The sequence below is a fragment of the Perissodus microlepis genome, chromosome 14, assembly GCF_051167445.1.
Source record: "Perissodus microlepis isolate ML-2025 ecotype Zambia chromosome 14, ASM5116744v1, whole genome shotgun sequence".
In the NCBI taxonomy this organism is placed as follows: domain Eukaryota; kingdom Metazoa; phylum Chordata; class Actinopteri; order Cichliformes; family Cichlidae; genus Perissodus; species Perissodus microlepis.
In genome coordinates this window covers 34,804,784-34,832,473 of record NC_140474.1, presented here as the reverse complement: position 1 = coordinate 34,832,473, position 27,690 = coordinate 34,804,784, and the positions used below count along the sequence as shown (strand labels likewise).

Below are 27,690 nucleotides of genomic sequence, written 5' to 3'. Positions count from 1 at the left end.
TCCTTCCCCTGGCGTTAGTAGGCGGATCTGTGGAGCACTTTTAAAAACGCGTGACCTCGATCTGTGAGCTTTGTGTGTGAGTTAAACATGTCGACCAGCGGAGATTTTGATTGCATAGTGATCGGGGCAGGCGTCCAGGGCTCCTTTACGGCCTATCAGCTGGCAAAAAAGAACAAGAAGACTCTGCTGTTGGAGCAGGTGCGTCATGAAACGATTTTGAGTCAAGAGTCTAACTTGACCCATTGCATTTTAATCAGGTTTCTCTATGTTCCACTGTAACAGTACTCCATTACAGTTTACTTATAATTGACTACAAGTTCATAGAATGCATAGAAAATGTCACGAAAGAAGAAAGTATGAAAGAGTCGTTAGAAAAATACCATCAAAAGTAAAACTACTTAATTCACGAGTATGAAGTTTAGTGTACTTTTTATTTTCCTTAAACAAAACAATATACAGATACGTGAAACAATAAGCAGATAAGTCACATACAGCACAGACAAAGGCGAGCAAAACAAGTAGAGTCCTTGTATTTGAAATGAAATATTTGTGTCCGTGCATCTACTTAAGTCTCATATTAGTATTATTAGAAGGTAGAGCCAAGAGGGGTATGGAAATTAAAAATAAATACATGAGTAAAGAAAAACAAGTATTAAAAGTAATGTTATTACAGAACATTACCACAGTCCCTGAGGTGGTGGTGGTCCTGGTCTTCCTAGCGTAGACGTTTGAACTCTGATGTAGTGACGGTATCAGAGTTTCTCAGGTTGGGTGAACATTATGCATTTCATAGTTTGAAAACGTTATTCTTCATTCCTGATTCATTTTATTCCCTTTTCGGAGTCGTTTCCAGACGTCTTAAAGGAGGAAGCTCACCTGGAGGGTTTAGCCAATTTAAAGAAAAAAAAGAAGCTCCCAAACCCTGAGGAGGGGAGCCATTTAGAAGCTGACACACTTGTGAACCTGGTTGTGTTGAAGGAGTTAATCATGCAAACTGTATTGTATTTTAACTCTGACTCATTTTTATCAAGCTGCTGGTTATTACTTCTATAAATTCCACAGTAGAGGAAACTTGCCTTAGGCAAAAATTGTTGCGATTTGACTACATAAATAATATTTTATCAAATTGAATTGAACTGAGTAGAGAGACCTTAAAACTGACGACTCTGCCTCCCATTCTACTTTTGAAAACTCTTGGAATCACCAGTAAGCCTGCAGTCTGAGAGCAAAGTGCTCTGTTGGGATAAAAAGTTACTATAAGGTCATTAAAATATGACGTGGTCTGATTATTTAAGATTCTGTATGTAAGAAGAAGGATTTTAAATTCAGTTCTGAATTGAACAGGGAGGCAATGAGTAGAAGTTAATATGGGAGAAATGTGCTCTCTCTTTCTGGTCCCAAGAAAAAAAAAGATAATTTTTTTATAGCAATGATGTCAACTAAAATTATGCAGTGTTTTGTAATAATATTGCCTAAAGGAAGTATGTGTAAAATGTACTTTTTCCTACCACATAACTCTTTGGAACTTTGTGACTACTTTTGTGTACTAGGAAGACTCCCCACAAAACCACTGCAGCGAAGTTCCTATTTCACAGCAGTGTCATATCTGCAGAGAGATGCACAAGCACAGAGATGAGTCCACTGTTCACAAAAAAATATCATTCATAACTTTCACTAGTGCTGTTTTTTTCTGAATCTTGATTGAAACTCTTAAAAAAAAACATTACTTTACAAATGATCAGTAAACTGTTTTTGAGGAAAAGGGAAGGTTAGAAATTAGCCTGTAATTAGCTAAGGATCAAACAATGGCTTTATGAATAATGGTTTATTTGCCACTGCCTTAAAAGCCTGTGGTACAAAGCCTGTCAGTAAAGACAGATCATCCTCTTTAAAATTGAAGAATTAATTCATGGTGGACTTTGGGCAGTCTTGGCAGTAAGGGGGTCTAAAAGGCACATTGATGGTTTAGAGGAAGAAATTATTGAAGTTAACTTAGAAAGATTGATAGTAGAGACATATCTAATATTAGCAGTTATTAGAGCTGGCGTACTTATTGATACATCTGTGGGACAGTTAAAGAAATATTTGGTTCAACAGAGCTCTGACTCTTTGTCAGCCTGGCTAGAATTCTCAAAAGAAACCTAGGGTTGTGCCTGTTTTCCTCAATGAATTAAAAAAGTAAAGTGTCCTGGCTTTACAGAGGTGGGTTTTAGGCGGTGCTGCCCCGGGTGAGGAGCAGCAATGGGATCTGTGCTTTCTCCAGGAAAAGGAGGACTGGAGTGCTGAAGCAGCAAGTGCCTCTGACAAACCCCAATTGAGTAGTCTGGCGTTGTTAAGGTGGCCTAGGCAGAGACCATTTTCCCCTGGATTGGGATACAGGTGGCAGTGGTGGAGGAGAATAGACAGTTGAAGAGGCTAGAGAGTGAGTGGAGAGTAGAGAGGCTGGTGTGAAGCAGAGACCGGTCACTCTTATCACCAGAGGATTGGGCAGGGAAATGGTAGTTGCTGCAGGGGATCAGTATCTTTGAAGTCCTCCAATAGCCAAGTGAGTCCCATAATGTAGGGATTCGTTGTCTGGAGTGCGTCGCTGTCAGTCCCTCACCATCGACTGTGTCCATGTTACTGGATGTGTCATTCTGTGATGATTGTGGAGAATTTGGACCCAAAATGCAGACTTCGAGACAGATTTAAATAAATGAAAAAAGAAGCTTTAGTTACGTAAGGCAGCAAGTCCAGAAGTAGTCAAAAGTAGTCCTAAACAGGTAACACGTGAGGAACACACTCAAACAGTACAACGTAACAAAGAACTGAAGACAGCTAAGGGTTCATTTCAAAGGTATTCAGACTACCCCTTCCATATAGTTTTTGACTGGGTCTGGTTTTCCTCAGCTGGCCTTGTTGTCTTTAGTTTATACAAAAATGTACAGTAAATGAGTCATAATGATATTTGCGGCCTGTCATGAGACTGCAGTTTTATGTACTTTTGAGCATTTTCTTACTTCAATGCAGAAGTAATTTAACCAGTTGTTTTCATGCTTATATTTTCCAGTTTGTACTGCCCCACAGCCGAGGGAGTTCCCATGGCCAGACCCGCATCATCCGCAAGGCCTACGAGCAGAACTTCTACACTCACATGATGGAGGAGTGCTATGAACTGTGGGCTCAGCTGGAGAGGGAGGCAGGAGTGAAATTGTACAGGTAAGGAGTCAGCAGAAGAACAGAGAGAAAACCCAGAACAAGGAGATTTGTTACATTCAAGGTGTTATGTACGCACAAGAGCAACAACTCAATCTACAGGAGCTATAAATGCATGACTTTCTCATTACCTCCAGCATCACTGAATTGGCCGTTGACAGCTCCTATGCTTTTGAATGTGGTGTAAATAACCTCATTAATATTTTGTAAAGTAGTTTGTAAAGTTATGAGTGACTATTATATTGTTGGAGTGGATGCTTTTATTTTGAAAGTCACAGAGCGACAAGGTGCCGTAAATCAAGTGGTGTAAACCATACAGCAAACCATATAGAAGCGCAAGTTTTAATGCACAGAGAGAAGGTGTGCTCTATGGTTAATGGACGGGAATGGGAAAAGGAACGGCTATTAAGGTGCAATACTGAGTTGAAAGCAGTTTCTTAGCACCTGGTTGATGAGGGAACAAGCTCTTACATGTGGAACGGTGCCTTTTTGTCCTTTTCTTTTTTTCTTTTTTTTTAAACTTTCGGAACCTCATTTCATTCACAGAGTGAGGAGGAATTAGTTTGTTTATAAACATGACAGTGGCATAAATCTGTGTGTAACCCCCATCAGCACTTTCACTTTCCTGATCATATTCCTTTAAACTGTCCCATTTTGTCTCATTACCAGTAATTTTAATAGTACATTGTTTCATTATTTGTGTCTCAAAATAATAGTTTGTTGTACCAGAACACACTCACATTATGTTCCTTAGAAATACTGTGAATTTCCTGGTCCACAGCTTATGACTGATGGGTCTGCAAGTAAAGGCCACCTGTGCCCTTGAGCTGTTAAAAAAATGACTGCATCACAATGAAAAATGTTCAAGCCAGGCTGGTTTGAGCAGCTGCTTCTAGAATATAAGCCATTAAAAAAGAGCAAGAGCTAAGCTAAAATCTACCCTCTGGACTATCTTCCTTTCCCTGTCATGTATATGACAGTGTGTTAGCACATCCATCAGCTGAAGCTGTACCACGCGTCACCTGTTATGTCAGGTCAGGTCAAATGACGTATCACATTTATGAGTTTACATGATTTTTTTTGCTTTCTCTGTCACACATTTGCAAGCACACAACCACACACATTACATTGTGTGATGAATGGCTAAGCTGTGGTTGCAAGTGACTTATGGCTGCTGACAGATTTCGGAATGGCTTTGTGAAAGCAGTGCTGGCGCGGGGTGGGTCAGTTATCTCTCAGACAGATCACTGAATCAGACCCTCTCACTATAGGATTCCCCTATAGTGAGAGGGTCGCATCTATGGCTCCCCTGCAGTGGAGCCATAGATGCGATGGCTGCTGTTTTTTCCACCTGTGGACACACTTGCCCACCTCCCAAGTGGTAGCCCAGCTACTGTACTTCCCTCCATCCAACCGCACACATCTTCAGGTTGACCGTGAGCTCCGCCCGCCACAGGGACTCCAGGGTGGCATCCACCCGCTGCACATGCTCCGCTGTGGTGTTGCTGTGGATGATGACGTAGATGGCAGCATATGCAGTGTGTGGACGCAGCACCCGGTCCATGAGGCACTGAAAAGTGGCGGGGGCTCCAAACAAGCTGAACGGAAGTCAAACCGTGATACAATCAATCAATCAATCAATCAAAGCTTTATTCGCCACATGCAGGTTGCCCTGGAGTGAAATGGGACCCCCCCCCCGACCTTACACACACAACACAGACATTACATGGGGATACAAGTCGGAGATCGGTAGCGTTACAGAAAAACACTGAAATATACACTACAGTGGGAAAGTACAAGAGGAAAAAAAGAGACCTCTACTCATGCTGTGCTTCCATGGTAGGACAGCATGAGAACAGGAAACAAAAAAACTCCTCTGCACAAAAAGCACATAAATGTCCACAGCACAACTTTGTGAAAGACATGACAAGCCACAGGATTGGGTGGGGGGTGAGGAGTAATCCGAAGCGAACACAGCAGCCGCCCTGCACAGCGCTACCATTCCAGCGCGGCACACAGACCCGCCGTGTTCCCCCGCAGGAAACAAGCATCGAAGGCGTAGAAACAAGCATCGAAGGCGTGATACCTTGTTCACCTTGCAGTAGTTGACACAGAAACATAGAGAACCATCTTTCTACAATACAAGAACTATGGAGCTACACTACGCACTGTGTGACTCTTCTATTACTTCCATTTTCAGCCAAATTCTGTATGAACAATTTGTCTTTTATGCTCAGGTAACCAATAAGGCTGTGAATGCACTGTCACAACTAGGGACGTTTCAAAATGTATATCTATGAAAGTGGTGTGAAAGAGCAGGGGAGAGAACACCTCAGCGCTGTTGCAATGCAGCAATATCTGCTCTCTATTGTGAGATAGTTATCATAATTGAGGGAGGCGGGGATGGTTGAATTTTTTCCTTACCTAGAAATGTGGTTTCAGCCTCTCTCTATGCTTTTAGGAAGGTGATATACCTGTGTGGCTCCACCCGTGTCTGACCCCCACCACTTCAAAGTCACTGTGTGACCGTAAAGGGTCCTCAACACTTGGCAAGTAACCTAGAGCTGTATGAAGGGTGAAATATGAGTACTTGGGTTTTTTAATTTATGGAAAATGCCAATTGAGCTCCACAGTGGCAGGCAGTGAACACAGGGCCCATTCAAGGACGTAGAGCTCTCATAACCCTCAGAATATTCACATTACTGGTTTGTTGAAGGTCATTTTGTAGGGCTCTGCCATCGCTCATCCCATTCCTCCTTGCATAAAGGAGCAGACACCAGACCTACTGATGGGTGAAGCACCTTCTAGGGCCTAGTCAAGATATCCTTCACTAACTATATGCCGGGTCCAGGTTTCACTTTATGTTGCCAGTTACGACACTGATCCTAGCCAAATTCAAAATTAGTGAAAAAAAAAAAGGTCAGAAAAGATGAGGAAGGAAAAAATGTCAGTTGTCCACCTCCAAAACTCCTCTAGTGTGCCAAAGCAGCTGAAACCGATTAACAATCCTGTCTGTTATTTAACTGACCAGATCAATATCCCAGAAGTTTAATTGACTTGATGCTATACTTAAAGTGGGTTTTTTTTTTATTATTATTTTTTAGCAGTGCAGTTTGTAGCTAGCTCTTTATGATACTTTCTTTTCTTTCTTTTTTTTAATGCCAAAGTTAACATTGCACTCTATTAAAGTCAATTACTAGTTTATTAATTTCTTTTTTTTTAAGATTTATTGTCAAGATGCCGCCTTAAATTTCCCCTAATCTCCACTTTCAGACAAACAGGGCTCCTGGTTATGGGGCCAGAGAAGAGTGAAAATTACCAAAATATTAAGGACACCCTTCAAACAAACAAGGTTCCCATGGTTGTCCTGACCCATGACATCTTTAGTCAGCACATTCCCAATGTCAACTTGGCTAAGGGAGACGGAGCACTGGTGGATACAACTGCTGGAGTTCTATTTGCTGACCGCACACTCAAAACCGTACAGGTATACCTCTGATAACATGATACGGACTTGTGCCGTGTCTTGAGTGTGTGAATGCGGATGTTTTGGTTTGTTCTGAAATTTGACAGAATCAAGTCTAAAAATTCCAGTTTAACAAATGAAATATTTTAAATAAAAAAGTAAAAATGATATCATCATTACTAAAAACAAGTCCAGGCATTCCAAAATATTTTTAGGACTTTAAATGTGGTTTAACTGCATGCTCAAAGACAGTCAGTATGAGGAATCTGTTTTTGTTTTGTCTTTTCATAATAAATTAAATGTACTTGAACTCATTGTCCATTAATCATCATCCACTTTACAAAGCTCCATATACATTTCTTGCATTCGTTCCAGTAGCTATTACTGTACCATTTAACAGCTATAACAGGAATTTCAAATGTTTTGCTGCTCTCTTCTTTTACAGGGGCAATTTCAGAAATTAGGTGGAGTTATAAGAGACAACGAGAAGGTAACAGACATCAAGCCTGGCCCTGTTGTAAGAGTGTCAACCTCTGTGGGTGTTTATCATGCTAAGAGTTTGGTGATCACCGCTGGACCCTGGGCTAATAAACTGCTGGCCAACACTGGTTTACAGTTGCCACTAGAGGTATTAAAATGTTCAGTATACAATGTGCAATGTTTATATGGCTGTACATGCGTTGCAGTATTTTCAGGGTGAATATAAGAAAGTTATTAGTGTTCTTGTTGCTTTTGAAACTGTTATTTCAAAGAATGGGGCCAAGTGAGCTGCTGTCTTTGGTGCAACTTTGGTGCATCAAAAAGCAATAAGATGGAATTTTGACAACTTGGCCCCATTAAATGGCAACTGTGATTTTTAATTAATTTAAGTCACAATAAATAGAAATTTTGGACTCTTAATGTAAATAGAAATTCTATGACATAGATTTCTGTTTCATGTTACAGACTTGAAACAGAAATTCATAATTCTTTTAGAAATAATGTAGTTGCTGTGGGATGGCAATTTAACTGCAAAATGACATTGGCACCCTTGATTTTCTATTGGACTATAACCAGAATACAATCAGATCCCTTCTGTGACTCACCACTTTACTGTGGAGGAGGGGTTTGTGGTCCCAGTGAAACCAGGAGTTATGTCGTTGGACTGCAGATGACACACATGAAGATGGGTGTGATCTCCATTAAAAATGAAAATGTATGCCTTGCCTTCTAATGATATTGTCTTGGGGAAGCATCTATAATATAAACAGAATTGGCCCTACCACGAAACCCTGTGGAACTCCATAATTAACCTTAGTGTGTAAAGAGGACTCTCCATTTACATGAATGGAGTCTATTAGAGAAATATGATTCACACCACCGCAGCGCAATACCACAGCATTCTCTAATTGCTTTAATAAAATATGGTCAATGGTATCAAACCCTGCACTAAGATGTACAGGACAAGCAAAGAGAGGAGTCCACTGTCAAAGGCGCTTATTTGTAACCTTTACTGTTGCTGTTTATATACTGTGACAAGTTCTGAAACCTGACTGAAACTCTTCAAATAAACCATTCCTCTGCAGGAATCAGATCAGCTATTAGTTTTACAACTACTCTTTCAAGAATTTTTGAGATAAGAGAAAGGTTTGAGATTAGTCTATAATTACCTAAGATCAATTGGAGATAAAAAGTCTATATAAATATAAATGGTATTGAGAGTAGCTCTACATAATATTACATTTGTAAGATGGTTATGAGTAAGTTTTTCTCTTTTGGTTACAGTTTTATTTGTGAAGTAACTGATGAAGTCTTTTCTAGTGAAGGGAATGCTTGGCTCAACAGAGCTCGACTTTTTGTCAGCCTGGCTACAGTGCTGAAGAGAAACCTAGCATTGTTCTTATTTTCTTCAATCAGTGATGTGCCTGGGTACACATTTGAGTTATACCAGGGAATCAAGTACTTCTGATTTGAATCTTTCATTTTCAGAGAACTGTACACAGTGAAGATGTAACACTGTTAACAAGCTAATCGACCTCTGTTGGAGTAGAGTTCTGATAGCTGCTCTGTCTGCTCTATTCATGTGTTGGTACATGGCACTGAAGAAGATAAGTGGCAGAATTATATCCTTAACCTCCTAGGACCTGGTGTCCACATATGTGGACATCACATTTTGGGTTGTCTAGATCAAAATACAAAATTTTGCTCTACAAGGGCCTGATATCCATTCATGAGGACATTATACTGCCTTTGTTTTATGAAAATTTAAAACGAATAGCCTCATATGTGGCTCTCATTTTTCTTAGAAACAGAAATCGGGTAAAAAAAAAAAATCTTTTTGTGTACCAAGGCACATCACTGATTGAAGAAAATAAGAACAACGCTAAAAAAAATCTTGTGATTTTTATTTTTTTTGTTTTGTTTTGTTTTGGTTTTTTTTGTTTGTGCATTCATTGGGTCCCAATATGCCCAAATATGAAAGAGAAACTAAAAATGCATGCCGTGGAAGAGTTCGGGTCTGAGGAGGTTAAACTTAGTTACAGCACTTTCAGGAAGACATCTACTGTGATGAAATGTATTGCCCACTACTGTGAAATTCATTATTGTTAATTTAAATGTTATTAGAAATAATCAGACAGGGTTTTTGGCATCTACGTGGATGTTAAAATTACCCACAATAATTATTTTATCTGAGTTGAGCAGTAAATCAGATAAAAAGTCAGAGAAATCAGAAATTCTGAGTGAGGGCCAGGCGGATAATAGATAACAACAAATAAAATTTTCCAGTTAGGGTGGACAAGGCCTTTTGTTGATTAATAAGCTGGAGTTTGGTGCCACTCCTCAGCCTGTGCTTCGAGGACTCTGACAGTTCGTATGACTCAGTTTAAATATGAGTAAATACCCCTAACATAATCATCCTGCTGTAACCAGGTTTCTGTATTAGGCTGGATAAGCTTAAGCGGGCAGTGTGGGTGTCTCTGATTAGGCTCTATCGACAGATGGATGGATGGATGGATTTATTTTCCCTGTTGCAGAATTTGTCTGGCTTTTCAAATTAGACAGCAATTATTTGCAGACATTTGTCAATTTGTCAGTGGTTGCAATCAGTCCAAGTCGGACCGCAGTTATTTAGAAAGAAATTGCCTCCCACCAGGTGACATGTGTAATTGCTTTGCGACCTCTGGTCAGCCAGAGGCTGAGGGTGTTTCACTCACATTCTCTAAATGAACGTTTGGTTGCAACAGCTATTTGCAATGGGCTATTGAAAGTGACAAAATTCAATACAACCACCAGGTAACTTCCTTTAGGTGCTTGCCATTCTATTTTTACTCTAGTGTGACGGAGTCATAACCGTTCACGTGTCATTTAATGTAAGCTGTAAAATGATGTTCAGAAACGTAAAATTAGCTAACAAAATTCAGTGTGTCCTTGGTTCAGTGGTGCTTTATAGGCTCTGTGTCTTTTGCCAAATCATTTTAACTGCTTCTGTGTGCTCGTTTTTAGCTTGGTTGAGTCAGTTTTGCAATGAACTGCAAAACCTGCTAAATCCAAATGTAAATAAGGGCATCAGTCACCAGCAACAGTGGTGGTTCAGTTGATGAGCTGTGGCCAGGTTTATTAGAAATAATTCTATTGTGGGCAAAACAAAAAAGATTGTAATTAAATGTTGCAAATAATATTTTTTACATGAGCAACCTTTGCATAAACAGCAAATCTGTGGACTCGGATAAATTCCTTGGTGGGCATATCACAGATGATGTGAACTAAACCACAAGTACATCCTCTAGAGAAGAAAGCACCATAGATCCTGTAGTTCTGATGGACTGAGAGGTTTGTTCTCCAAAATGAAAGATGCTAGAAGATTAAAATCCTGGGAGGAAAAATTATTTCCTGACTGCAGATGCATGTAATTAGTGATGCCTGTGACAAACACACCATATGTATTACCTTATGACTAATATTATATATTATTAATTTAGAATATTAACTTATGACTTTTTTCATGCAGTGCATGAGATCCAATCCAGTTCAGCTCCCCCACCCCTTTTATCACGGGGATACTGTCCTTCCTACCCTTTTATATTTATCTGAAGATGCCACAGAAACAAAATAATTTCTCTTCCACATTTAAACAGCTCAAGAGACCTGATTCAGCAAGTCAGTCTTTTCCATTTTGCAATATGCCACACAGCCTGAAAAGAGAAGGTGATGAGAAAACAAGCAGACAGCTGTTAGAGTGGAGAAGTGGAGGTGATATTGGAATTGCATTATTCAGGCGGGGTGGTGGTGGTGGGGTGAAAAGGTGTTGAATGCCATGCTTGAGTGAACTGGCGGAAAAGCACAAGCTCTGAGCACATTGGCTCACCAGAGCACTTCTGTCAGAATTTTTATTGTCCCGGGGAATGAGTGTACGGCCTATTAGTTCATTACGCTAAAAGCTCCTGAAAAATGTGTCCTTATTATTGCTACCCATTGATGGACGTCATTTGTACAAGCATGTGTACGTTTCATTAAATCCTAATTCTCGCCTCACCACTGCAGAGCTACTTTTGTAATAGCACTTTTGTTTCAGAGGAAATAAATCTCAGTAGGTTGCAGTAGGAGGTGTTATGCATGAGTATATTTTAAGTTTTAGCTACTATGGTGTTTGGAAGCTGATATCAACGTGCTAATTTTGTTTCAAATGTGTAATATTCAGATTTAAAATTTAGACTATACATTATACAATATGTTTAAACTATAATAAATTCAATTCAGTCATATGTGGGGAAACCCTGCATTCAACAAGTACCAAGACTGGCATGGCATTTTGCATTAATTAATTAATTTTTTTGGTCAAGCTGGTCAATGCTGTATAAATATACAGTCAGTCTTGAGGTCCTTGACTGTGTTGCTAATGACTTTATGTTACTGCAGGTAGTAAAGATCAACGTGTGCTACTGGAAGGAGAAGGTCCCTGGGTCCTATAGCATGAAGCAGCGCTTTCCCTGCTTCGTACAAACTGAATGCTTGGAGTCCAAAGTGCATATCTACGGACTTCCGTCCAATGAGTACCCAGGGCTGATGAAGGTACGTCATGTAACTGGGCCTTTAAGTGAAGTTTTACACAGAAACTACTGCATACCTGTCTCTAACATACAAACTGTGAGCAGGAAGTAGACTTTATAAAAGATCAATTCAAAATTTGATTTCAACATGTGATTTTGTTGTTCCTCATTTGGTTTTGTTGTCTCAGTAAATGCTTCTAGCACTTCAATATTGGTATATAAATCTGTGCTGTGTACTCAACCAGATACATTTTTTTAATCAAATGAAGGCAACGACACCAGAGTATAGCTTATGGATATGAATAACAGGGGTGTTATTTAAGTTCAGTGGCTGAACTGTGGGAGTGGAAAGGAGGACCCAAGAGCGGACACGAGTTTAAACACTGGATTTAAACAAAAAGCGAGCCATTTATTATGGCTGGAAAACAATGAATAAAAAAATAAAGCAAAGGCGAGCAGGGCGAAAACTAAACTAAAATCTAAACTGGGAAAAATTAAACTATGATTACTATGACTGAACGTGGTAACTGTGATAACAAACATTATCAACATTATTCTGACCAGGAATGTGCGAGAAACTATGATGAACAAGAACATGAAACATGAAGTACATGGAACTTGACGTGACGTGGTGGGAGGAAACACAGACGACCTGACAAAGACTGAAGGAAAACAGTCTTTGTATGTAGGGGAGGTAGGAACATATGGGGAAACAGCTGACTAGAATAAACATAATGACGCCACAGGGGAAGTAAAACTAAACACATTAAACATGGAAACACCAGGCTTTTCAAAATAAAACAGGAAACATAGAGAGACGTAGACATGACAACACCAGCTAGACAATAAGAACATTGCACTGAGGACAAGACAGACCACATAGAGGACAGGAAAAGACTCATAACTAAAGAGACATAGAAGAACCTAAACTAGACCTAAAACTCAAGGCAAACTAATAATAATACTGGAACTTGATATCCTTTCAATATAATATAAGAAATCACAAAAATAAACTCAAAATGCTGGGTCACATGTGGGCAAAAACAGGGCCAAATGCAGCGGTCCAGTTCAAATCTGACCTTTTACTTGCACGTCTTCACTGGTGTCCTCTCTGCTTTTTATTGAACAATATCATAAAGTAAAACTAACTAATATTTTAAAAAGAATATGAGTAATAAAATTACCAACAAACAGTTATTTAATCTTATTTGTAAGTTCATTGAGCTCTATATTCACTCATATGCCTACATTCTTGGGCATTTGAACTCTAGTCTCTTTTCTCACTTCCTTATCTCCATGTTATTAATTTTCTTGTGTGCCACTCAGCCTATTGTTCCCTGTGCTTTGAATCTCAGTGCACCCCCATACAGAATTCAAATTCAAAACCACCCTGCTGTGAGATGACTGTACTAACTAGTGAACAACAATGCCAAACGGCATATTACTGAAATTATTTTCAGTTCTGTCAGCTGATTTATCCTTTTATATTGTAGAAATCATGTTGGATAACTGGTTACCCTTTATTTGAAAGGACTTTATATAACTTTTTAATTAAATAATAATAAACATAACTGCTATAAGCAGTTAATTTAGGGTCATCATTATTGTTTTTAGCATCCTTTAAATAGTCTCATTGAGATCAAGATCTATTTGTCCAACAAAAGTGCAAAAAATGTTTTGTGATAAGAAACACATACTGGGGTGGCTGTAGCTCAGGAGGTAGAACAGGTCATCTACTGATCGGAAGGTTGTCTGCATGCCAAATATCCCCAAGTTGCTCTCCGATTCATCCATCAGAGTATGAATGTGTGTGAATGGTAGTTAGAAAGCACTTCAAAGCATAAAAACAGTGCTTGTGTGAATAGGTGAGTGTGGCATACTTGCTGACATATGCAGCCTTTAAGCCTTTTCATGGTTTTTGAAAGGGAGTCTAGCATCCATTCACAGTCCTGAGTGTTTAAAACAGTTAACATTTTAAATTTCATGACTATGAATGTTTGAATATGAACTGTTGGCTGGATATTTTTAGGTGACCTTGTAAGTATCATGTATTTAGTTTTAACAAAGTTTTAAAGTTTGTATGATAAGAGAGTTCTAAAATGTATCAAAAGTAGCAGTTGTTGCTGTTAAGGGCCCAAACAGTTATTAGGTTTAGGGGGAAATCCCTTTTTCACACAGGGCTATGTAGGTTTAGAAACTGTGTTTTGTGTTTACCTGTTGGCTTTGTCTAATATCTAATATCTTGTTGATATGAATTTTGATTTAATTGTAAACAAGAATCCAACAGTAAATCAGTAAGAGGGCAAACACTTTGTCACACCAGTATAGATGTGCAAACGTCTCTAATTGTCCATGTTCTCCAGTGGTTCAGAACACAGCACTTTCTTGCTGTATTTAGTTTTATTGCTGCCACCCAGACACATCTTGCTAATAATTGAACTGAACATTGTCATGTGGTTTGTGGTGATACATTAATGGTGTGCTTGGAGTTCACTTAGGTTATTACTCTGTGTGAAAATAAGTCAAATCACAGGGAAAAGCAGCAAAATCATCAACTGATTTAGACCGGAGTAAATGAACAATACGTGTGAAACTGACACTAAGAGGGACTCTAAGATTTACTAGGCAAGATAATTTTGAGATGGGGCAGTGATTATTTAAGTTACAAGGGTCACTACCTTTATGGAATAGATTATCTGTGCTTATTGTCCTTTGGTCTTGTTGCCCTTTGGCAATAAGACTCTGATGAAGCAACATAACTAGGCAGTGCTCCAAATGAAAGCACAGGACCCACGGGGTATAGATGCTGTTGGTGGTGAAACAAATGGTAGATGGAGTGTTTCAGAATCCCAACATCTACAATAATGTGTAGATTGGGCAGAGGAGAAGGGTGTGGTATCTTAGTGAAAGAAACTGATCAACTGTCTTATCATGTCTTGTGATCCAGCATTTACTGCACAAAGCTGTAACCATCCTTGCATCTATCCATTGCCAGCCATTTCATCTTGTACAAATCTGGCCAACTCTTCCAAGTTTGTGTTGTTTTTCCTTCTGACCAGATGCGGTTTTTGTACTACCACCCCGCCTCAGGTGATCAGTATTGTGGCCCTAATACTCTGTATTTGTAGGGTTAATACTTTTGGAGTTCTCTTTTAAACAAATACATATGAACTGCATATAATAATATAATTGTCCTTCTGACAAAATTAATTGGTACTGTAATTAATGTTACAAGTGTACATTTCTAGGAGATGGGTCATTCTTCAACATTTTTGCCGAACACTGTTCACTTCTTTTTTCCACATTTTATCTGCTCTTCAGACGTTTTCTGTTTTCCTTTAAAAGTTTATGAATCCATGCATGTTTGGAGGGTATATCCAAATTCACAAGTAAGTCTTGCTAACATTTGACCATTATTTATCAAAGCTGGAAAAAAAGGTTTTAGATTTTATTGTTTTAAAGAACTTAATTAAGGCAATTAATAGATAACTTTAAGTGTTTTTTATGTTTTGTTATACACAACTGTTAATGCTTTTCTTTAAAAACAGAAATGCTGTTGCAAAGTGGACTTTAAAATGTGATTTGTTCTCCCTCGGCATCATATTAGTTGTAAGGTTTGTGCTGGAGTTGATGTCATCCGATGACACATCTCTATTTTGGGCATTATGGCAAGCCAGCAGGAGCTCACAGTCTAATAGCAGACCACATGCACAGAAGAGAACAGGAGGACAGATGGTGATGCCACGTTGCATTATTCACTCGAAGCCACAGTCACCAGAGCTAGCAATGCTTGGACCATTTAACAGTTTGAAAGAATGCCAAAATGAAGCAGAAGACGGTGGCATTTTCTCATCTGTAGTTTGTTTGTTTTTACAGCAGGGACCTGCCAAGCAGTTTTCTAAAGCAGAAAACCTAAAGAAAAAAGTCAAAGCAGCAGTTCTTTTAATCCCTCAGGGTTCTCACTTTGCCTTTAGTCTCTGAGTAAGACTGTATGTGTCAAACCTGGCTTATAAAAACAGCACAAAAAAAAGATGCTTTGGAAGTTTTTGTAGAGTCATCCTAACCGACAGTAGCTACTGAAATGAGTGGAACATGCTCGTGCCTTATTACATTTAATATAAAGCATTTTATTGAGTTCTGAATAACCCCAATCGGTGCTGCAAAAACAATCTGAGACAGCCTGCTAAACTGCAAAATGGTGAACAAAGAGCTTCTTGTGTGCACCTGTACCTTTAAAAAGTACCAGGTTTGCAGTGAACTTGTGCATAGTGCCATTCAAGCTGTGTTTCTGTTGTCATTCAATTGATATAAACACCAAAGCCACAATTAGTCCTACGGTCACATAACACAAAATGCTCAGATGCAAAATTGTTACTATGACATAATAACAGAATGCAAAGCTATTCTATTCACAATACTGCAGCTGTCCTTCTGCTCCTCATATCACTGAAAATGTGCTGAGTTTTTGGTACTTTCATATAGAACTAATACCAGTGATGTCATTACAGGTGTGCTACCATATGGGCAGCAAGACAGACCCAGACCAGAGAGATTTGCAGAAAGACAGGTCTGATATTGAGATTCTCCAGCATTACATCGCCCGCTGCTTTCCTGGCCTCATCCCTGAACCTGCTATAGTGGAGAGCTGCTTGTATACGGTACAGTGTTAACATTGTGTTTTTTGTTGTCATCTTCATCTGTGAAAGTGCAGAGAAAAAAAAACGATAGTGAAAATTTGCTGCATAAATTGTGTATTGCGTTTATAGAATCACCAGTCAAATCTAGTAAACAGAGCTGTGTCCCAAAATAAGGTTTAAAAAGGTCTTCTTCTGTCTGCTGTACTTCACCACAGACAGGGATTAACAAATGTGTTTGACCACCAGTCATAAAAACAAGAAAACACCAACGTTTTAGTAATCTGTCAAAAACTAGTTTAAACTTAAAAAATTCTGTTGGTATTTAAGCAAAAAGCAAACTGAAGGTAACCTGTCTGTCACCAACAATGAAAATATCATTTATAATGCTAAAATGAAAAATGCAGACTTTTCTCGATAATGGATAATATATTCTATTCTATTCTGCATTCTGAATCGATTATATATTCTATCCAGTATCAAGAGGATTTATCAGAATAAATGAAGTTTATAATAAAAAATGTGAAGTGTGTGAGTTTCTGTCTGTACTTAGGTTCTTGTCAGGTTTTAATGCTGTTATAAGGTTCATCTTATGCAGTGCAGAACTAGGTTTATGTATTTTGTTTTTAAAGCGGTTTTGCAGCTGCTCACCAACACATGATCACATACTGAAGCAATAGGACAATAAAATTTTGGCCACCTTGTCTAATATCCCTGAAAATCCTGACAACTCTTCTCTCACTTAACAAGTCATTCTTAAGAAGATAACTAGTCTCTTCTGTTGTGCTCAAATTTGGTCTTTTGTCAGAGGTCACTATGCATATACACTGGGCTTTTTTATCGAGTTAAACAGGTTTTTGAAACATTTTTCATAAAGACTTTGACAGGAACAGCTCACAAGGCCACAAGAAGCAGAACGAAGAGGCTGCAGCACTCTTGAATGAATGTGCATTAAATCTTACTGCTTTTTTGAAAATAACACTTATTTAATTTACTCAAAGTTTGGTTACCAGGGTAACCTGGGTTCTCTGAATACAAAGTGAGGAGTCTCATAATGGGAAGCCCTACTACCACTACATCTAAGACGTAAGGGGTGAGGTCACTTCCACAGCACCTTTGGTGCCCTTGTTTCTTTTGAAAAGAACAAAGGCTAGCTCACAGATACCCAACCACATCTGTCCCACAGCTGGTGGACTGTGAAGAGCAAATCAGCTCCTGGAGTGAGGCTCAATACAGTAGGAGTTCCTGCTCTATTGAGCCTGTCCATTTCTTCCTTTAGTCCAAAGTTGGGATCGCCCCCAAGACCAAGTGAGCAATCTAGGTGTTCAAAGAGTGCAGTGAAAAAAGCATGGAAGAATGAGGGGTCATCAACACTTGGGCCATATATACTTACAATACATAACTTTTTGTTAAGCATAGATAATTTAATGGCTTTATAACTGTGAGTACTGTGAAATTAACATTTTTATGTATTAAAATTGCTACTCCCCTTTGCCTACAGTTATAGCAGGCTGAGAACGCATCAGGAAACTCAGGTGTTTTAAGTTCATCTGTAGCTGTAGCAGGTCTATCAGTCTCTTATAATAAAACAACGTCTGCCTGTAGTGTTTTTAAGGTGGTTAAGTATCTTATCTTTAACCTCTTCTCTCTGGAGCCAGCTCCATGCACTTTCCATGTGACAAACCTTAGTGTGCCCATAATTGTGTGTGTGCAGCTAATGTTGCACACTGCGTGTGACGCTGAAATAAATGAGGAAAAAAAATACATACATCAGTCAGGTGAGGGGGAAAAAAGAACGTTTGATAGGATCTTCCATAGGGAAGGCAATATGTAGATGTGGATGTGCTGAGTGCATATGTACTTGATCTGCTGAGCAGATGTGTAAAGATTGAGTGTGTTCAAATCAGTTTTATTTATACAGCACCAAATCACAATAAAGGTTGCCTCAAGGTGCTTTATATTGTAAGGTAGACCCTGCAATAATACATCAGAGAAAACCCAACAATCATATGATCCCCTATGAGCAAGCACTTTGGCGACAGTAAGAAGGAAAAACTCCCCTTTAACAGGAAGAAATCTCCGACAGAACCAGGCTCAGGGAGGGGCGGGGCCATCTGCTGTGACCGGTTGGGGTGAGAGAAGGAAGACAGGATAAAGACATGCTGTGGAAGAGAGACAGAGGTTAATAACAAATATGATTCAATGCAGAGAGGTCTATTAATACATAGTGAGTGAGAAAGGTGACTGAAGAAGAAATACTCAATGCATCATGGGAATCTCCCAGCAGCCTACACTTATTGTAACATAACTTATGATGTTATGTTGAATTAACAAATTAGCATTAATAAGTTGGATGTTAATGGAAGAAGAGGATAGAAAAATGTAGTGGATCCCCTCTGTTAGAAATACATATTAGAAATTTATCCAAGTATGTTAACACTTGAGTCCCGCTGCCCACAAGGAATTCAGGGCTGCTTTGATACACTTGGTGAAAACTCTAGGGTTCAGTTCCAGTGCTTACAGGAGAGTCTGATCATTGTCATTTTCTGTGTGCAGTATAAAGGCTTATATAGAAGTACCATGCACACCATTCTTCCACCCAAGCAGGCAGGGGGCCTAAGGGATTTAAGTTCTAAAGTGGTACAGCTGCACCGTCTTGAAACAACAACCTGCACTTTCTGATTATTTTTTTTCTTGTTTTGTTGGGTTTTTTGTTGTTGTTTTTTAAAATTTACTAACTCTTCATATTTTATTGTTTTTGCAGCTAACGCCTGACCATCATTTTGTGCTGGACTACCACCCTGCATACAGCAACATCGTGATTGGAGCAGGATTTTCAGGTACAGCACAATATGGCTCCAAAAAAATGAAAGAAAACATGTGTAGCACATATAACTCTAGCCATATTTGTCAGGATAAATAGCTGACTTCTATTCATTCAAAACTACTGTTAATTCCTTTTTTAATGAAATGGCTATGTCAGTTTATATTTGGAGGTTTCTTTTCATTTAGCATACTTGTAGTAGAAGCTGTAGCCTAGCAACAGCTAATTCTGTCAGTACTCTAGCTCTGAGAATTTCAGACAGGAGCTGCTTCAGACCATTGCAGTTATTCAAACCACACAAAAAACCAAAGTATAGATAGGAATGGTAATATTTTTTTGCAGTCAATGCAGGTGTTAATTTCTTAATGTAGACGTTTCCTTTTGAGACATTTCCAGCGTAACCAGATCTGTGTTAATAGTTAATATTGAAAACAAAGAACCATGGTAAGGTGCATTGTGTGGTGATGCCTCAGGCACATGGGCTCTGTGGGAAAGGGGATTTTAAGTAGTCGTGAACTCTAGACAGGTATCCTCTCCAGTCAAGAAACCCTGCAGCTGTGGACACTCTGCATTAATCCCTTCTAATTCTTCAAAATCATCCCTGATGGTCAACAAAGTCCTTGGGTCCTTGACACAAAAGTCAGAAAAATCAAATCAAGCAAAATCACAAAAAATCAAAACAAAATTACCTTTTCCTGAACTAGTTTCTGAGTTTGTGTTGTAGTTGATAAACTTGCAGCAGTTCCATTTAGATGCTCGTGATAATGATTTAACGCAGCGGTCCCCAACCTTTTTTGCGCCACGGACTGGTTTATGCCCGACATTATTTTCACGGACCAACCTTTAAGGTGTCGCGGATAAATACAACAAAATAAAACTAGTACCGGTACCGAAAAAAAGAAGATTTATTCATAACACACGTGAAAAGACCCAGGAAAACCGAGTTAACGATAAAAACGATAACAAAATAACGCTGAAAACCGATAAAAACCCTGAAAACCATACATTTCACACCTGAGCCTCAACTCTCGCGGCCCGGTACCAAACGACTCACAGACCGGTACCGGTCCGAGGCCCGGGGGTTGGGGACCGCTGATTTAACGCAATGAATATGAGCTTCAACTGAGTTTGTTTTTCCTCAACAAACCATTTTGGAAAAAGTCCCTTTAACAATATTTCATTGAGCGAAGAGATTCATTTTATAAAAATGGGAAATTGAATGCTGGCATTAGCTTTATTTACAGTTTGTAAAATTTATTTTATTTAATTATCATATTATAGCAGATAAGTACTACTGTGTACCACTGGGTGATTTAATCACCCTACTGAACTACTTTGGTCCTGTAGTAATATTAAAAATACTGGTGCTTGCCATTGCCATTTCAAAATTCTACATCGCCTCATTCTCAAGTTATCACATTCAAAATCTTGAGTGTCCAGGCAGTGCTCGCCTGCCTGCTTGCCCACCTGGCAGGTTGATGACCAATGTTCCCTCTAATTTTTCATGTGTCTGAGCAAACACACAAACTCCCTGAGCGGACACTTGGACCACTGTGAGCGACAGCAGACGTGTGCACTGTGGTCACGCCAGCATCGAATCCATCCAAGTGACATGGTTTATTAAAATAATCAAATTACAGCATTTACATTTATGTTAGACTACTTTTAATTAAGTGCTTTAGCCCACTTACAATGAAAATGTAAAAAAATCTTGTTCACGGTCTGTGTAGCATGTTAACACTATTGGAAGTAAAAATAACTTTAACTCCAATTTTGAAAACACAACTTTATTTCTTTTATCCTCTTTTTTTTTTATAAAGCTCTGACTTGTATCATGAGTCTGAGTCTGTGGTCTGGGAGAGAGTCCTGCAACTCTCTGTCTGCAAAGTACAGTATATAATGACCAGTGTTGGGCAATTAATTATATAGTTACTTATAGTTACTTATAGTTTTGCAAACAAAGTTTTTTGCAGCTGTTTATCTAAAAATGCAGCCAAGACGTTTGTTCTGTAAATAGTTTGAAATGTTTATTTAAAAAAACGTCTTGGCTGCATTTTTAGCATTTTCAGCTGTTCTGCATCAAATTTGATGCCACACAAATTATTTGTGCCACTCAAAAAATAATTTCTGTCCACTATGAGATAAAGGAGAACAACAGCCTGATACCTGCAGGCCTGACAACAGGAGATGTATCACTCCTGTAACACCTGTAACATTCAGCAGTCGCCTCATTGTTCTGACACACACAACAAAACTATTGACTACACTACACACTAACTACACAAGATTTGTGCTAAACGTCGCACATCTCTCACATCTTAAAACACCGCCGTCACGTTTGAATCGTGTTTGTACTGTAATGTGAAATATAAAATAAGGCTTGTATCGCACACAGTCTACCTCGGTGTGGCGTGAGATTATACGACCTGAAAATGTTTTCACACAAGTAACAATTTTTATCAAGACAGTGTCAAAAATATTTTTGGAAAAATCTCTGCATTGGTTTAAATTTATTTTAGTATCATATCAGACACATGTGCATTAATGGTTTGTAAAGAGTTAGTCAGTAATATTCACATGAACTGATTTCCACATTAATGTCTCTAGATGTCTCTAGATGCACTTAGATATCATGTTTAAATGATCAAACCTACATTTTAAGAGCTGAAATGTGTAGCTGTACTACCAAAGAAACAGTAGCACTGAGTTTTAAAATAACGATAAATTTACTGAAGACTTTACAAGATCAACGAGTTTCCGCCAGCATTAATCTCATCAAACCTCCTTTGTACACACCTTGGTTACATACACAGCCTGTTTCTTATTTTTTTTTTGCTTTTTTTACATTTTTCTTTTCTTTTCTTTTTTTTAAATAAATAAATTGTTACAAATGGTTTTTGAAAAAGTACATTGAAATAATAGTTTGTTTTTTAAATATTTTTTCCCTATTCCATTTTTGGATTATCAGCTAAAGATGAGCCAAAATGGCAGGCTCATCTGAGCATCATGAAACTAGCTGACAAGGCTTGTTGACACCTTTACTGTATTAAGCCATTATCCTCACAATCGCTTATTAAAGGCAAAACACCGTGACAGCAGTCAAACAAAACAAACAGTGTCTGTGTTTTGATTCAGTCGACAGAGTCAGCAGCGTTGTTAAAATGAAAATGTCAACAGCTCAAGACAAAGAACAGCAAGAAGTGTGCTGGCACTGTGTACACCAGATGTGTGCAGATGAGTGCCAACTCCAAAACAGCAGGAGCAGCAGCTAAATTAATCAGCATTGCTTGTTCCAGGAAGAACAGCAGTGTTACTCGGAACTCGGGGAATCAAGTGTTTCACCTCTGTCAGAGCAGCAGCCTAAAGAGGAAAAAAGAAATGAAGAGTAGTAGCAGAAGGAAAGAGGAGTCAGATGTTTGCTTTTAGTAAATGTAAGTAAGACAGTTTAATTAATGTTATTTAACAAAAAAGGGACGTCATATTTTTTAGGATTAACTAATAATTCATATAGATCAATATAATTGGTTTTTTTGCAACCAAAAGGAAAGAAAATAATCTATATTTCTTACTATTGTCTAAAGACTTTAAATGCACTTAAAAAAAACTTTAGACCCTCTTATTATCTACAGTCTGAGAGCTTCCAAGAATGGAGATGCAGTTTTCCAGAGATATTAAAAACCTGTACTCTCATCTAGGTAACACATTTGCCATATATTGTGCATATGCACAATATGAGATATATGCACAGTATAAGGTTGCCATTGTTCCCATAAATGCAGATCGGTGGCAAAAGTGGCCAGTTTAGTTTCTGACAGATAATAAATAAAAATTTTAACCAAAATTAACCTTTTATTTTCACATCTGCACTTACGAATAAAAAGGAACCTTTAAGTTTGACAGAAATAAGGACGTGATTTATACTGTGATATGTTGACTGATCATGATCTCATATCATCCAGCCATTCCTGATCATCAGGATTTGTGCACTCAATTCTCAATTAACAGGAAGTTAATGTGATAAAAATGTCCCTTTTTTTATATATCTGGTTCTAATCTCTGAAGGTTTTTCGGGGAGCCTTTTGGAGAAAGTAATAAGAAGTCCAGCACAAAAGTCCTGACAAGCTGCTATTCTTTATGACATTTTGACAGCAACAGCTGAAGATGGTCTAGTCTGAAATATTGTTTATTGACAAGTGTAATAATAGTGTACGTTTTGTGTCAAGTCTGAATTAGGTAATACACAGCACTGAGTAGCAGTAATTAGCAATAATTTTATCAAAATATTCAAAAAGTCCAAATAATATCCCTGTCTTCATACATTCAAATCTTAATTTTATTACTGCAGAAAACTTTCCAGTATTATCATTTGTTCTCAAATGTTGAATCAGTTATCAGAAGTGTTATTTGTTTTTGGTCAATATTAAAATTATTGCAGCTTTACTGATTGATTGGTAAACTGCATTTATAGTAGGAATTTCTAGGGGCCAGTGACAGATTTTCCAGGACCCATCAGTTACTTAATAGTTGTATCCTCAGTCTCACAGGAGACATCAGGATTCTTAACCACCGTTATTCTTACATTTGTGTTCTTCTCTAATTAACATGCCAGAGGCTCCCATGCGGCCTGCTCGACTCCACCTCTCCTCTCCTGCAGTTATCTATAGTGTCTCCTGGCACCTCTCCATGTCTTCATGCAGTCGTGTCCTTTACCTAATTATAACTGTAATTAATATCCTGCTCCCAGTGCTTTGCTCTCAGACAAGTATGCGCTCACTGGGCTAACAGGCCTGCAATAGAAAATGTTGCAAATATAGATTACGTATTAATGGGGTTGTTTTTTTTTTCTTATTCTTAGAGGTGTATGAGTAATGAAGCTAAAAATGTAGAGCTTCACACCAAATGCACATGTGCAGCCATGGAGGAAATGGTAGGTCTGTACTTAGCCTGTGCATCAAGTGCTGCAGAGGTGCACCAGCATGCACTGCTTCCATTTTTCACCAGGAATATTTTGCTGCAAGTCTTCATGTGTGTATTTGAGTTTCATTCAATTTTATTTACATAGCACCAAATCATAACAGCAGTCACCTCAAGCCGCTTTAGGTGAGTGAACAAGAAACACTCAGTGCATCATGGGAAGCCCCCAGCACCTACTGTAACGTAACTATACGCTTTCTCAAAACAGAAAGTTTTCTGCCTGAAGTTAAAACTAGCGTGGGTGTCTGTCTCATAGAAAACAAGCTGAGAACTGGTTCCACAGAAGTGGGGCCTGAAAGCTGTGGACTAGGGACCGCAAATAAGCTAGTAGTCTATTGTGGTGATCGGGTACTCTGAGTTTATTAAGATAAGATGGGGATAAGTAATAAATGCTTATCCTAGTTTTTCAGCATGACTTTGACGTAGGATGTTTCTCATTTTAGAGATATTGCACAAATGCAAAAAGCAGTCCTACATGTTTGTGTAACATGCACATGGAATGACCTATCGTGGTCAAAAATGAGTCCAGCATTTCTCAGTGTTAATGCCAACCAGACATCATGATGCTACAATTTTTAGGGCCAAGAACAAAACATCTTGTTTATTTGAATGTACAAGTAGGAAATTAGAAGTCATCTAGATCTTTGGCTTTAAGCCATTCCTGCAGTATAACTAATTAATGTGTGTCATCTGGCTGCATGGATAAAGTTGAGTATCAATGCAATGAAAATGTATGGTATGCCTTCAAATGATAATGCCTAAGGAAAGCATGTATACTGTATCCAAAATCTTGTGGAAGTCCATAATAAATTGAATTTAATTATGTGCCTTAAATCAAAGACAGATTTATTGGTGAGAATGAACATTGTTTGCCTTCCAGTTTGTATTTTGTCCTATCTGTTTATGCTCTCTCTACACTCCACTCTTCTACTATATGGACAGAAGTATCAGGCCACACTTCATCTTTGAATTTGAGTGTTTCAGACTCATTGCAACAGGTGTAAAAAAACAAAACAAAAAAAACAAAAAACATAGCTATACATTCTGCCTTTGTAAACATTTGTGAAAGAATAGTTTGTTTTAAAGAACTCACCAAGCATGTTCCTGTAATAGGTGGACACAGAGGCTGAGTTTCTCAGAGGCAGAGATGGTCACAGATTTCCCAACCTGCAAAAGCTGCATCTATAAATTGTACAAACAATTTCAGAAAAATGTTCCTCAATGTACGATTGTGAAACTCACTGGAATGGAACTCACTAGATGGGCTCAGGAACACTTCCAGAAATTACTGTCTATGAACAGAGTTCAGCAAGTGTCATTAAAAACTAAAGCCTTTCTAGTGGCATTTGGCAACCCAATAGTTAGTATCCATGCCAGACTTTGACCATAAAGTAGATGCTAATTAATGACCTTGCAATGTTAAGTCAAAAATGTATTAACCTGATAGTTTTCTAGAGGAAACTCCAAAAATGTTAGCCTCACAGTAGCACTAAATAAAAATCTATTAGATCACCAAGGCTAGTGGGATTCATCAGTGGTCCTGCTTGTCGCTACCAAGTTACAAGGGGAGCCATCCGATGATTAAATTACTTAAATACAGACCCAAATAGTGGGCTGAATTACTGTGTAGTGGCCTCATTTGTTTGTTTTTTATTCTTTCAGTAAAATTGATAACATGTTTTCAGAGAAAATACAATTTTCCAATTGCAATCATAACTAGTGACAATACTATTAATTGTTAATTATTAAGTGTACTGGATGTGCTCAGTCTCCATCCTTCCACTCACAAAGTTCATATTTTGAGGAAGTTCACATGCCTTAATCGTAACACAGAAACATGTGTTTCCTTCTGTTCTCTCCTTCACTTCATGCATTCATCATTAATGTGTGACATAAGTACTTTCAAGCAAGTACTGAGAACGGTTGCCATGGCTACAATATCATCCTGTAGGCTTGGCCTAGGTTTTCCATTCTCCTTCTCTGGCAAGATGAAAATTCACATGTCCAAACTGTCAAAGGCAGCTTTTTATGACTTCAAAGCCAGACAGAATCCACAGGAGCCTTGAGACCTTTGTCAGATGGCACTGTGCTGCATTCTTCAAGCCCTGTTAATATTCACAATTTCCTTCTCAGACCCTAAAAACAATGAATCGTGACGCCTCATTTTAAAAATAGTATTTCTCTCATCTTACTCCTGAGCTAAGGCACATGAAGCCATTACGCCGAGAAAGGACAACTCTCCCCTAATTTAGTATTTGGTGTTGTTCACTAAAGTGAGTATATTCTCAGTGACAGGAGTTGCAACAGCTTTGCTTTTCTTTTATGTGTTCACTCATGTGAATCTCAAACCCAGCGCCTTATTCAGACAAAGCCCAAGAAATACAGGCTATTTTTATTCTAACTGCAAGGTGCCTGGCTTTGGTTCACATGAAGACATCAATTGATCTGACACAGCTTGATGACCTATGTTTGTGCTTTGCTCACTATGACGGCTTCTTTATTTTTCCAGGTCATGGCTTCAAGTTCGGACCAATCATTGGCAAGCTTCTGTGTGAACTCAGCCTGGGAGAAGTGCCCTCCTATGACCTTTCACCTTTCCACATAAGACGCTTCCAGTCAAAGAGGAACTCAGCTTTATAGATCTGCAACACAGCGAGTGTTTTATAATAATAACAGCTAAATTATAATTTTAGTGAATTCATTTAATCACTACGTTTAAATTCTATGATTGTATTCTTTGTATGTTTCATTTTTTTTGACACTAGGTGTAATCAAATGCTTTCAAGCATAATGAATATGTGTGCTGTTATCCATGTAACTAGGCTATAGACTTTTTCTCATAATCTGATTTCTAACTAATATTTTGTGATTTCCATAATTACTATACAAACATTATAGATGGGCTCTATCAATCCTCTGATCTGAAGCTCCTGAGTTGATTTTCACAAAGTAGTGCTTGTTTCTTGTTTCTTACGCTACTAACAGACCTAAATGGGAATCAAGCAAAAAAGGCACCTGACTCATGACAGGAATCAGGGTTGTGTCTGCATATAACAGACAACTTGACAAAGAACCCATTTGAAATTGTGTATTTAGGCACTTTGTTATCAGCAGTCTGTCACAAAAACACTGTTCCCATTTCTTTAGTTGAATCTACAAGAAAAATGTCAGAACTGTTTGACAGGCATAAATTGTGTTCTTTTTTACTAAAGAGTTGTTAGCTAAAACCATGGCACATCTTTGCATGGTGTGCAAGATATCCCAAAAAGCTTGAGGAAACTTGACAAACTGAGGACAAAAGATGCGGCAGGCCTAAAACACTATGGCAGATGATTGGTGAAAGTCATGTTCCTAATGAATGGGGGGGAAATCCAGCAAAGACCTGACACAGGACCTGAGGGTGTTGTGAAAAATAAAATTGAGTGTTGAAGCCAAACTGTTTTTTCTGAGATTTATTAAAAGAAACCTTTGCAAAGGAGTCAGCACAGACAGTCTTCACACTAGCATTAACAAAGAAACAAACTGGGAGAAGAGGCCCAGTTCAAATGGAGGGAGTCAGTAGTAAGGTAA

At 38.4% G+C, this 27,690-nt stretch overlaps 1 protein-coding gene across 1 annotated transcript; it reads left to right on the top strand.

The window, feature by feature from the left end:
• pipox (pipecolic acid oxidase) lies at positions 1-27,690 on the top strand. Its single transcript, XM_084950323.1, has 8 exons — positions 1-198; positions 3,050-3,198; positions 6,469-6,682; positions 7,107-7,289; positions 11,558-11,710; positions 16,197-16,346; positions 19,087-19,162; positions 26,630-27,690. The coding sequence occupies exons 1-8, from the start codon at positions 88-90 to the stop codon at positions 26,758-26,760; spliced, it is 1,167 nt and encodes a 388-aa protein (XP_084806449.1). The 5' UTR covers positions 1-87; the 3' UTR covers positions 26,761-27,690.

Coding starts and splice junctions, on each gene's coding strand:
- pipox (XM_084950323.1), top strand. CDS start 88: ATGTCGACCAGCGGAGATTTTGATTGCATAGTGATCGGGGCAGGCGTC. Junction 16,347..19,086: donor TGGAGAGCTGCTTGTATACG/GTACAGTGTTAA, acceptor TTGTTTTTGCAG/CTAACGCCTGACCATCATTT. Junction 19,163..26,629: donor GATTGGAGCAGGATTTTCAG/GTACAGCACAAT, acceptor TTATTTTTCCAG/GTCATGGCTTCAAGTTCGGA.